Raw genomic sequence first — 12,174 nt, 5'->3', positions numbered from 1 at the left:
GTTCAAATCTAGACTGTGAAAGCATCAAAGTTTTATCTTACAGAAAGATACTGAGTGTTTTGCGATTTTTAACCTATTTGATTTTATGCGTTAAGTAATAATGTTTTACAGGGGAAGTACTCAGAAATCTTTCCCACGTCAAATATATATTTTCAATTCATTAACCGACATATTTTTCACTTTAGATCTATCATACTACACGCTGTTAGCTTTTACCATCTTTTATGTATTTTAAAATATTTATCTGGTACTTTATGTTCACCCTTGGAATTATTTATCTTCAGCAGTAACATCTGGTACTTTTATTCTGAGAAATGAGTTCATAAGTCATGTTTATAAACCAATACAGAAATTGAATTTAGAGTATACAAGTCATTCAAATATTGGTACTTAACAGCACTGCCACCATTTCAATTTTCTCAGACCACTGCAGGTTCTCAAGACCTTTCTCTCTCCCAAACCAAAACACAAATATACCTTGATCATCATCATCACCACCATCAGCATCCATAGCATTTTCATCTTCATCTTCATCATCATAATTGTAATTTGGATCATAGGTAAGATATTTAAGACAAATATTTATAATAGTAGATACATGAGGATAAACTTCTTTAGGACATCTGCACAGTACAAATACAAAAGTAAAGTCAGATTACCTAGAAGAATTAAAATATTCCTGCCTAAAAGACTTAATACTACATACAGTACTCTGAAGACATCATAGCTAAACCAAGTACCATCAAATGCATCCATTTGAATCTGTAATTCACAAAGGACAGTGCCAGTATGTAACCCAATCTACTAGACTGGAATATTGCAGAAGAGCAAGACATGCCTTTGGATATAATTTATTTTCCTCATCACTACTAGACAACAGAATTATTAGAATACTTCCTCCCTCCTGTGCGCATTAGTAGCCCTGGCACAGTAGAGTTTATGACATCCAAACATAATCCACTGCTTAACGGTTAAGGTATAATATGGAGTTACAGGAACAGTTCCAGTTCAAATCTTGCAAAAATATTTTACACCATGGAGACTACCTCGACAGCTTACAATCAAACAGCACACATCTTAAGAAAACTCAAAATAAGTACCTGAGAATTACTTACCTCCTAACAAAGGATTCAAATGCTTGAATGCAATACTCCCGTAGTTCATCATCGTCTACATTACAAAACTTCACAACCAAAGGAATTATTTTCTCAAGATATTCACCTGTTAAGAGAATATTAGCAAAGTAATTACTCTCATCTAAAGAACCTTCCCAGTTACAGATAATTTATATATTTTTCTTACCTATTCTATGACCTGCTTGCCTACTGATAGCAGCAATACACTGTATATAGGTCCTAGTTGTTGACATGGAATCATTTTTAGACAGCTCTGTCAACAGATGTTCAATGAGGTCAACAAAAACCATATTGCCACAACTCATAACCAGGTGACCAAGAGCAATGATGGTTCTTTTCCTCACAGCAAGTCTGGGGCTAGTCAGCTGGGGGAGCAGACAGGTCAGAATTGAAGGATGGAAGTTAACAAGCAGTCCTCCTTGCCTTAAAACAGACAAAACACAAACTCAAACCAATTGAATCTAGATAACTTTGTTCATATATTCTACCAGAATTTCTTTAAATATTCCCAAAACACCACAGAGATTCCAATTAAGTTTTTAAAGTTTTGGAACTTTTAAAAACAAGAAACGAGTTTAAAATATACCTTCAAAGCAATACACATTGAAAATTAGCTTAAAACTACAGTTACCAGAAAATGAAACAAATTATCAGTCTTCTTGATCAACTCATCTTTAATACATCACACCTTTAGGTTTTAACTAAGGTTTCATTTACACTTAATATCTTGCCATATCATTTCACTTAAAGTATTTTTTATTTAATATTTTGAAAATTAGGAAGTTAAAGGAGTTTTTACTGGCATTCATCAGCGTTTTGGAAGAAGGATGTTTACCTGCTCAGCATATCAGCCATGATATCTAGTGCCTCCAATTGAACAGACACATCTTCCTGCTTGGCTATAGCACTAGTGAGACGCCCTGTGATCTTTTTGCAAACGTTAGCTGCTAATGCAGAACCTGAAAGTACAATATAGCCTCAGCATTTCCATAATAAGAAAATACAGTTATTAACACCAGAGATCATGCCTTGACTATGGGAAGCAACTTGCATTTAACATGAATCAGCTTTCCCACCCAATAAAACAAGTTCGAACAACAAGTTTCTTTGCTAATGTAAAGTATTATGCTCTGCATTAGAGTTGAAAGACTACCTATCTACCTAAAAACATAGTGAGTAGGATGGCTTTAGTTTCATAAGTTGTACATAACAGAAAGGATACTGCTGTTGTCAGGGCAAGCAATGGAAAGCAAAGGCCATGATAAGCTTAGAGCAATAAATACAAGGTCTACAGGTAAAAATTAAAACAGCTAAATGAAGCACAGAAATAGATAGAGCCACTTCTAAAAAAGCCAAGATAAAACAATTTTACACACGAAGCTATTTAAGTAAACCTGAAAGACTGCTAAAGTAAACATTATACGTGTTTTAAAATTCAAGTTAAAATGCCTTTGCTACACCTGCATACTTTTCCCCAGCATACACGATCCACTCAATGTTGCTGAGAGTAATTTTATAAAGCAACTCTCACTTCCCGATGGCTAGCACTCACCTTTGTCTGCAGAAGGGCTTTTAGTTGTTTTCTTTTAAATAATGCTTCTAGAATGTAGATGTGAAATTAATGCCATTCCAATCTGCATTTTAAATATTTATTTTTAACTTGATGCATCTCACTACTAGCTGATAAACACATGATTACTTATTTGTGGACTTTCAATAAAGGATGTCAAAATCAGAGTGTATTTGTATTGTTTGATTGTTTTTATTTAAGCAACTTCAGTCTCTAAAAACTACATTTCCAAAGCCCTGTACATCAGCTTTCTCCTGTCATTCATACCCTACATAAAATATCTGAAATCCACTTAAGTAAAAACGTAATACTATTAACTGAAGAGGTGTTCATCATTAGCATCTCTTCTGGAGCCGACTGCCTTCATTTAAAACTACAAGTAAGCATCTCAGTAACTTAACAGGAAATTGTTAGAAACATTGGGTACATCCCAAAACACCTAAACAGAGACAAGAAATTTGATGATTAAAGAAAAATATGCAATTTTTAATTTAATTTAAGAGCATTCTATCAACCTATCATTCTATCAAGAAGAGGTTTAGTTATGAGTACAGCCTAGAAATGTTCCACCAGATGATTATTAAAATAGAAGCTTTCATGGTCAATTTGTTATGCCAATGTTCCTGTAACACAAGTTTTTTCCTGAAGAGTTGCATCAGTGTGGGAAACTAAGTTTTTTAAACCACCAAAATTCCAAAGTACAGTCACAGAACAAACTAAAAGAACATCTTGAATACAAAGCATCTTACCACTGGAAGCTGGGGGGAGTTCTCCAATCACAGTTTTAAGGCCAATGCTTGAAATGTCACGTAACTGTTCTTTATCTGAAAGCATGTTTGTACAGAGTGTATCTACAATGGTCTCCACTTGATACTCCTTCACTTTGCTCACCAAAGGACCAAGGCTGTATAAACAGAAGAAAGGCAATACATTTGCAATGATAAATAAAAACATCAGAATCATTCATTTTTATTTCAGTATTTTGTTTGAAGCCACAAAGTTAAGATCGGTTTTGGTAGCAACATAAAGCAAATGTTTTAAACCTGACAGCCTTTAGCTGGTTAGGCTGATAATCTATCTCCTTAGATCTAGTAACAAAATACAGATTTAGTACATCTGTTTTCTTTTTTCTGTCTAGTGATGGAAACAGTTTTGTATGACTGCTCTGCCTCACAGTACCAAAACCTGAGACCCTCTTACTTCATCACACTTAATGCCAAGGTTTACAAAATTACCTAGCCAGAGACATCGGTTTATGTACTTGATTATCACTACCTACAAAGTTCAGACAAGTAAGCAAACCTCTTCACTACCATATCTTTATTCTACAAAACACTTGGGATCTTTTTGACACGTTCATTCTATGCCATAGAGTGCCTTAATAGAACACAGCAGTGAAATATAAAACAAAAACATGGCAGGTCTTCATTCACAGAGACCCTTATATACACTGTACTTGGGGAAAAGAGAGAAAATGTCACTGAAAGGTTAATGTATAGTCATTCCAAATATTTTGAGGACGATGACAATTTTGTTTCCCTTATCAAACACTTCCCTTTGTTCATAACACTGAAGCTGCAGATGGCCTAGTGAAATCTACTTCACGGCCAAGAAATACAGTATCCTTCACTATCTTCACCCTACTGCCAACTTTCACTGCCTCTCCATTGTTAACACCCTGTTCCAGAAAGGAATTTATGCAAAAAAACCACAGTGCCTTATTCTGTCTCTGTTTCCTTCTAACACTAGCAAGCAAGTCTTCCACTTCCTTCTTGAGGCTCTAGGAAAGACACAACAAGTAGGACTGTGTTTTTATTGAGCTGTGCAGAAAAGTACACACACCTTCTCTCTCCCACAAACCCAATGATATTCTGTTACAGAGAGGAGATGTATAAAATGTCACAGAGTACATGACTCACTGTGGCTTGGAGGCCTCCATCCATTTTTCCTCATTTCGTACCAGTATTGAAAACATTCCCATGATTTTGCTGTGCTAACGTGTTTTCTTACTGGGTTTGATTACTGAACACTACAGGGTTTGATTAAATCTATTTGTTGTGATGCAAGAAAGGTAGTTCAGGAAAAAAAAAAGACCTTATTTTAGTAGACAGCATGTTTCATAAGGTAATGAAAACTAGAATCAAGAACCACAACACAATTTCTTCTACACTGCAAAACTGGTACTGTGAGCACTTGCCCACAATCACCAAAGCTTTACCAGCAAAACAAGAAACACCGCCTCGCAAAAATGAGTTACTTTAAAATTCCATTCACCTGTGAACAGAGTCACAAAGAAGAATGAGAACTTAATTTTCCTCACTGCCTCTCTCTCCTCTTCACTCCAGATTTGCTTACTCAGTTCTCTCTAAATATTTTTCTTCTTTACAACATCTGCCTTCACACAAACTACCTCAGAAAAGGGAAATTCCAGAAATTCTGGAAAATTAGCATTGTAAGCTACGCGTTCAAAAGAACTGCGTGTTCATCAAAAAACCAGCAGTTAACCCAGACAGACAGTGACTGCTCCAAAGACATACCTCCCTAATTTTACGAGCTTCTGCATTTTGATCTTGCCAGCTACTTTCTCTGTGGTGACACCTGTAACATTATTACCCTATCAAATCATGCTTACTGGTGTGATGTCAACACAAGAATCATACAATGGAAACAGAGAATGGCCTGGGTTGAAAAGGACCACAGTGATCATCGAGTTTCAACCCCCCTGCTATGTGCAGGGTTGCCGACCACCAGACCAGGCTGCCTGGAGCCACATCCAGCCTGGCCTTGAATGCCTCCAGGGATGGGGCACCCACAGCCTCCTTGGGCAACCTGTTCCAGTGTGTCACCACCCTCTGGGTGAAAAACTTCCCCCAGTATCAAACTTAAACCTCCCCTGTCTCAGTTTAAGACCATTCCCCCTTGTCCTATCACTATCCACCCTCATATACAGATCCACCCCGTCCTGTTTATACTCCGAATCTCAAGAGGTGAGATGCAACATGAAGCTACCGTTACTGAGTTTGTAGAGGCTTTGGTTTGGCACTGAACCTACAAGAAGCAATGGCAGCCGAACAAGATGCTGCATGCAAGTCACACAGGAGCACAAGCAATGGCCTGAGGCAAGAACGGAGTCAGAAGTAGCAAGGACCAGCTACGGAATACAGGAATCATGAACTAACAGGATTTTACAACAGTAGAATTAACAGAAACACAGATGTATCTCCAGAAAACAATTTTTTCTTCCATAAAAATTAAAGGGCTAACAGATAGTGCTGTCTTGATCTTGTGTGCAGGCATTCCCCTAGTTACGTTTTACTGCTGATCCAGATGTCTCAGCAAAGAAATCCTACAGTCTGATTTGCAACAGCATCCCAATGCTTTTCCGCCTGTGGCGCAGTCTTCAAGTTATACACATCACCATCAAATTCAACTCTGAAGAAGGCAGAGAAAGCTTTCATGAGATTCCACACGTGCTCTCTCAGTGCAAACACTGACGAATAGTAAAGACTGATGACTGTGCTTTGATATGACAGGCTCACCTACACTGGTTACGATTTCAAAGAGTAGAAAGATGTGCAATGTTGTTACTTTTTAGGAACAAGTTTTCAAAAGCTTAAACTCTGGTGCTATGATCATTTTTTGAGGAAATTAAGGTCGCAACTTGAGGCCCACAGGTCCAAGTGAGCCTGTGGGAAAAAGAAACCATTTGGATGTGGTGCTCGGGGATAGAGCACCAGAGGGTTGTTAGTGCAGTATGGTTGGGTTGCGGTTGGACTTGATGATCTTTAAGGTCTTTTCCAACCTGAGCAATTCTCTGATGGTTCTCTCCAGTCTGTGTTCTTCTATGCTGCAAGGACAACAGGTGAGCGACTTCAAGAGCCAGAGCAACCTCCAGTTAGAGCCAAGCCCTACAGATCAGAAACCATCCATGTTTCTGCAGCTTACAAGGGAGGAGAAAAACTTATCTGTCCTTCAACAACGTGCGCAATGTACAGGGACAACCACCCTACAAATCAGAGATATAAGGCTGAAATACATGGAAATAAGTGCATGAACAAATGCAGGAACAGGAGCATATTGAAGCCAACTGCAAACTCATGTTAGGAGAGCATCAGAATGTGATGCCTCCATATAAACTAAGTTTCTTCTACACTGAACTTTAATACTGCATACACCTGCTTTTCATTAATGTTTATTCTAGCAAAGCTAACAGAGACCAACATGATCTCTGTTGGGTTATAGTACTGGTGGGTTACAGTACACTCCAGTTTTGGAGAGCTGAAATTAAACCGAAGCCCTACAAGAAAACTGAACTTGTTATCAAAATAACATTAAGTGTAAGGAAGCAAAAGTTAAGTCTTCAAATCTATGCTGCTATTTATAAGAGATCTTTGAGACTGCAGTGATTCAGGGCCATAACATCACTGAAATATTTGAAGTTTGGAGAAGTTTTACACGTAATTTTGCCATCTACTTGTAAAATAGATTAACATATTTAGCACCAGAACAACATTCAACTAGAAGTATTTGTCTAGTTTAATTCCTTGTTAACCCTAAAAGGAGTGTCTTGTGCAAAGGTGGACTGTCCTGCCAAGTTTATTAAAAAAAAACCACACTAATATTTAGAAAGTTGTAGTGTATTAATTTGCAATTCAGCATACAATGTTTGGAAACAAATAGCAATCATCACACTTTTAAAACAGTTCACAAACCAGTCTGATAAACAAGGGTGGATCTTCTGTTTTGCTCTTCTAAAATGCTTTGAAAGGTTAAATTGGAAAAAAAATAAAACAAGCTCAAGACACTGGGAAAGAGGTGGGAAAAAGGTGGGATAACTTCAAACTTCATAAAATTGATGGTACAATGTAATAAGGGAATTTATTAGATGATGGTGCAGAGCTAAACCAAAATGAACAAACAGCAGTATACAGTTGTAGTAAAAGGAAGATATGCGCTCTATCCTAATTGTACCACAGTACTGAAAAGAAGCTATCTGGATGCAAAGTATTTCCTTTCAGCAATTACAGGAGGGAAAAAAAAATGCTTTGGTTTTATTTCCTAAGTTTCTGAGAGTGATTCTGAATTAAAAGAGCAAGTTTCACATAAAAAAAGAAAGCACTGGCACTAAGTCAGCTGCACAAAACCAGAAAGGAAATAAAAATCAACAGGCAAGCAGAAATTCTGTCCAAGCTAGCAAGATACTAATCTCTTAATAAAGGCTATTATTCTGAAAGCAGATAGTCAAAAACCTAAATCAAGTTCTGCCACTCAGGCAAAAGCTTACTTTAAGCTTAGTACTTATATCAACTAATTCTCACATCACTGTATTACAAAAACCCACAAATATGTTAAGACAGAAGAATCACCCTTGAGTCTTCACAATCTAAAGGAAAAAGTGACTTACTTCATACATATTGAGAGACAAGCACACAGCGTGCAAGCTGACAAGCAAAGCAGTCTTTCTTGTTTTACTGGAAAGAACTCCGGAGTTCAAATCCAGCTCCCCAGGAACACAGCTGGATCCTGAGTTCACTACTAGCTAATAAAACTGTCAGGAGGGCAGCTGTAGGGGAACTTGTGGGTCACTCATCACCATTCAGAAGGAAAGGCTTGAGGGAACAGCATTCACTATATAGGCACTAAATAAAGTTAGTTTAAGAGCTCAAGACTGTATTTGCTAAGAATGAGAGTAAGACAACCCCAGACTTTCATTACCTCTTTGGTAATGCTGGGGAAAAAAAAAAACCCACAACCCTTATTTCTGTGTTTTTTTAGTAGCAGACATTTGAGGATGTGTAACTTAATTCTTAAGTGCTGTCAACAAGGAACTGCTCCCTGCTATTCATTTTACTTGCTGACCTATATGTGCTTTGGATTTTCTCACCATTTTGAAATGCCACCGGGCACCATACTGAATTCACTTCTGAACGTACAGTCAAATAGGACAGCGAATTTGTCCATTTTGGAACTGTATATTTTAGTGGCTCCTATAACAGGGGGCTATTGTCCTTTTGACTGTATATGGGGGAAAAAAAAAAGGTCTGGTCAAACAGCTTAGAAGTACCTATAGGGTAAAGAGAAACTCACGTGCTTCAAGCTCCTCTGAAATCCCATCTTCCATCCTGTCTCAGAACAGCATGGTTTTCATTCCTTTTGCAGCAATGGCTTCCAAACACATTCCAAGTTCCCTACACCTTTCATACTTCTCTCCACCAAACAGCTCAAACCACAGGACGACTTAAACCCTTAAAACCACAGTTCCATCTGATCACCTATTTTCTCCACTCCCCAAATAAGACAGTGCTTCAACAGCTCAAGCTAAGCTGCTACATGCAGTTGGAGGGAGCTACTCTAGAATTCAAACTCAGAAGACCGAAAGCCAGTGCTACCAGCTGGACTCAAAGGATTGAGATCTACAGTTTTCACTCTGGGACAATTAGCAGACATGGCTCTATGTGGAGACAAAAACAAAAATCTTCCTCCCCCCCAACCTGCTGTATGGGCCCCAGTGCCGTTTCCCTTCTTCCATACGTCCAAATAGAAAAAAAAAATCACTGTAATAAGAGTTAACTGTCATCAAAAATGCTCAACAGAAGCCAAAGGCAGCAAGCAAGCGCAGACAGAAATATCTATTACATAAAACAAGTATGGGCACTGAAGCACTAAGTGTAACTTACTATGTAACAGTAATGACAGAGTAACATTTTGTCACTGGTGGTCAGTCATAGACAAACCTATGAGCAGCTCTTTTCGTGGCTATGCTCACTATGGTCACCTCAACAGGGCATTAGTGCTTGAGGCACAGCACCGACACTAAAAAGCCCGGAACACTCAATTCCCAGTCCCAGAGATAATCACACCTACTCCTCTACATGTCCACCTTCACAAACCTGAGTGGTTTCTTTCTCTCCACCACCAACACATGGGCCATAAAACCTGCTCAAAATAAGGACAATTTGGGAAATATTAAAAAATAACAACAACAACAAAAGCAGAAAAGGTGAAACATATTTACCAAAAGCATGCACTGAAATATTACATTCAATTAATTCCATCTTTATTATAGCACAAATCTTTAAACCAATTTGACACTGAGGTCAACTCCTCTGATCAGACCACAGACAACAACCAACCCAATGCCATGAATATGGGAAGACTGCAACTTACTCTTTATTTTGCAGTGTGTTTTACAGAGACACATAGATATTTTAAGAATAGCTACATTAAAAAAAGCAAAATATCTTGGTACGAGCTTTCCAGAAGACACCGCATACAGATAATATCAAGAGAAGTGTGAATTGAGATGCTGATATATGATGAAGAAGCCCTTTATGTGCACAGAAACAAAGAGGGAATGCAATGGTTTCTCACCTGCTTCAGCACGTACATTAACTGACTCCTGCAGAAATGGAGAGTTTTAACAGCACCCTCTGCTAAAAAGTTAAACTCAGGCCCTTCTCTGGCACTGCCCTTTAATTTAGGACAAAGGGACTGTATAGGCACCTTCAGATTCCAGCTAACCAGGTCCACAGCTACTAAATCCTGGACAGCAGGGATTTAGAAGACTATACTTACAATCTTAATCTTAGCACATTAGTGTTTCAATCAAGTTAACTGAACAATACAGTTTTATTAAAATAATTTCGGGACACTGATAGCAGTAATGGCCATTTTCCCCTAACAGATGGGGGTAAGCTCCTGGTAAGCTTGCACACGGCTATCTACCAAGACACAGATTACCACCAAGAATTTTCCCTCACACAAACACACCACGCCATCCCTGACTGCATTCCTAAAAGCTCAAACATTTTCTCCAGTTGCTCAAGAAGATCACAAGTTTCTTCACAATCTGATCTTACTCTTCAGCCAAGCTTTCCCCTCAATGTTACACCAGCACATCACTGGTTTCTCTTCACATACACACCGTCAGTCACGGCATCAATCCCCTGTCCTGCTCTTGCTGCAGAGTAAATTGTTTTGCAGGCAATACAAGCAAAAATCATCTAAAATAGCAACAATCATAATTCCAAGGTCTGACAACTGTCCACAGTAGTCTGGAAAGTGGGAACTCTGTCATTTCAGTCAACATGCTACAGTCCAGAAAAGTGTTACTGCAGAACCTGTAGAAAGTATTTCACACCCGTAACGCTTCATGCCCCAACAGAAGTACCGTAAATAGAAGCAATGGGAAGCAGAAACAAGCAGATGTACAATTATGGAAGCACATCCAGTTAAAGCTGAGCAACCATTCAAAAATACAGCTAGCTTTCAGAGTAGCAATCCTGAAACTCAAACTCACTCTCTAATAAAAGTAATCCTGCTAGTGAGATTCCAGGTAGCAACATCATCTCTCCTAGAAAGATCCTATCTTCTGCTTTTGCAATGACTTGTGCAGCTCTCTTGAAATACAGCTTCTATATCTGTCCTGGTTTCAGCTGGGATTATTTTCTTCCTTGTACTTGGTACAGCACTGTGTTTTGGAGTTAGGAGAAGAATAATGTTGATAGCTCACTGATGTTTTAGTTGTTACTGAGCAGTGCTTACACAGAGTCAAGGACATCTCAGCTTCTCCTGGTGACAGCAAGGAGGCTGGGGTGTACAAGCAGCTGAGATGGGACAGAATCAGGAGAGGCAAAGGGCTGTCCCATGCCAAATGGGGTCATGCTGAATAGTAAAAGAGAGTTGGTTGGGACGGGGGGAGCCACAGGTTAAGGACTGTCTAAGCGTCAGTCAGTGGGTGGTGAGCAACTGCTTTGTGTGCTATTTGTTTTGTATACTCTTTTATTATTATCATTACTATATTCTCCTCCTTTTCCATCCTATTACATCGTCTTCATCTCAACCCACAAGTTTTACCCTTTTCCAATTCTCTCCCCCAGCCCACTGCAGTGAGAACAAGTGAATGGCTGCGTGGTGCTGAGCTGTTGCCACAACATCCTAAACATCTGCAGCTGACACTGTCCTTTATACATCAATGATTTTGACAGACTGCCAAAAGCAGTCGCTCCATAAGTGAAAATACCTGCAATTATTATAAGGATGTTTTTTAACTATTGAACAACTAGTAAACTCTTTTAAGTATGTTTGTTTTGTAAATGGAAGCTAAAAGAAACTAAAATAATCAGAGTAAAAGCTGGTCAATGAGATCCACTAGATCATCAGTTAAGTAAAGAATAGCATAGCGATCACAAGAGTGGTCTTCAGGATCTTGCATGGAGGAAATGAGGAAGCAGGACTGCAGCTCTAGAGGAGGGCTAAGTTTGGCCTCTCCTGGGACCTACTCGAAGGAATCCCATGGGTGAAGGCTATGGAAGATAAAGGAGTTTTAGAGAACTAGTCAGTATTGAAGCATTACTTCCTCCAAGCTCAAGATCAGTATATTCCTAATGAGTTTAAAAAAAAAAAAAACTTAAAAATCATCAGGAGTAGTCAGCATAGATTCACCATGAGGAATCACGCTGAACCAAT

General features: G+C 38.6%; 1 protein-coding gene across 1 annotated transcript in view; it reads right to left on the bottom strand.

The window, feature by feature from the left end:
- Positions 1–12,174, bottom strand: part of CAND1 (cullin associated and neddylation dissociated 1) — a 28,918-nt gene that overhangs the window by 7,516 nt on the left and 9,228 nt on the right. Inside the window, exons 3-7 of the mRNA XM_015282846.4 lie at positions 3,456–3,610; positions 1,972–2,095; positions 1,303–1,559; positions 1,116–1,221; positions 478–623 (exon numbers count right to left, since the gene is read on the bottom strand). Coding sequence (XP_015138332.1) covers positions 478–623; positions 1,116–1,221; positions 1,303–1,559; positions 1,972–2,095; positions 3,456–3,610 — 788 coding nt within the window. The remainder of the gene's footprint in view (positions 1–477; positions 624–1,115; positions 1,222–1,302; positions 1,560–1,971; positions 2,096–3,455; positions 3,611–12,174) is intronic.

Source organism: Gallus gallus, chromosome 1 (genome assembly GCF_016699485.2).
Source record: "Gallus gallus isolate bGalGal1 chromosome 1, bGalGal1.mat.broiler.GRCg7b, whole genome shotgun sequence".
Classification (NCBI taxonomy): Eukaryota; Metazoa; Chordata; class Aves; order Galliformes; family Phasianidae; genus Gallus; species Gallus gallus.
This window is presented reverse-complemented; position numbering and strand designations above follow the sequence as displayed.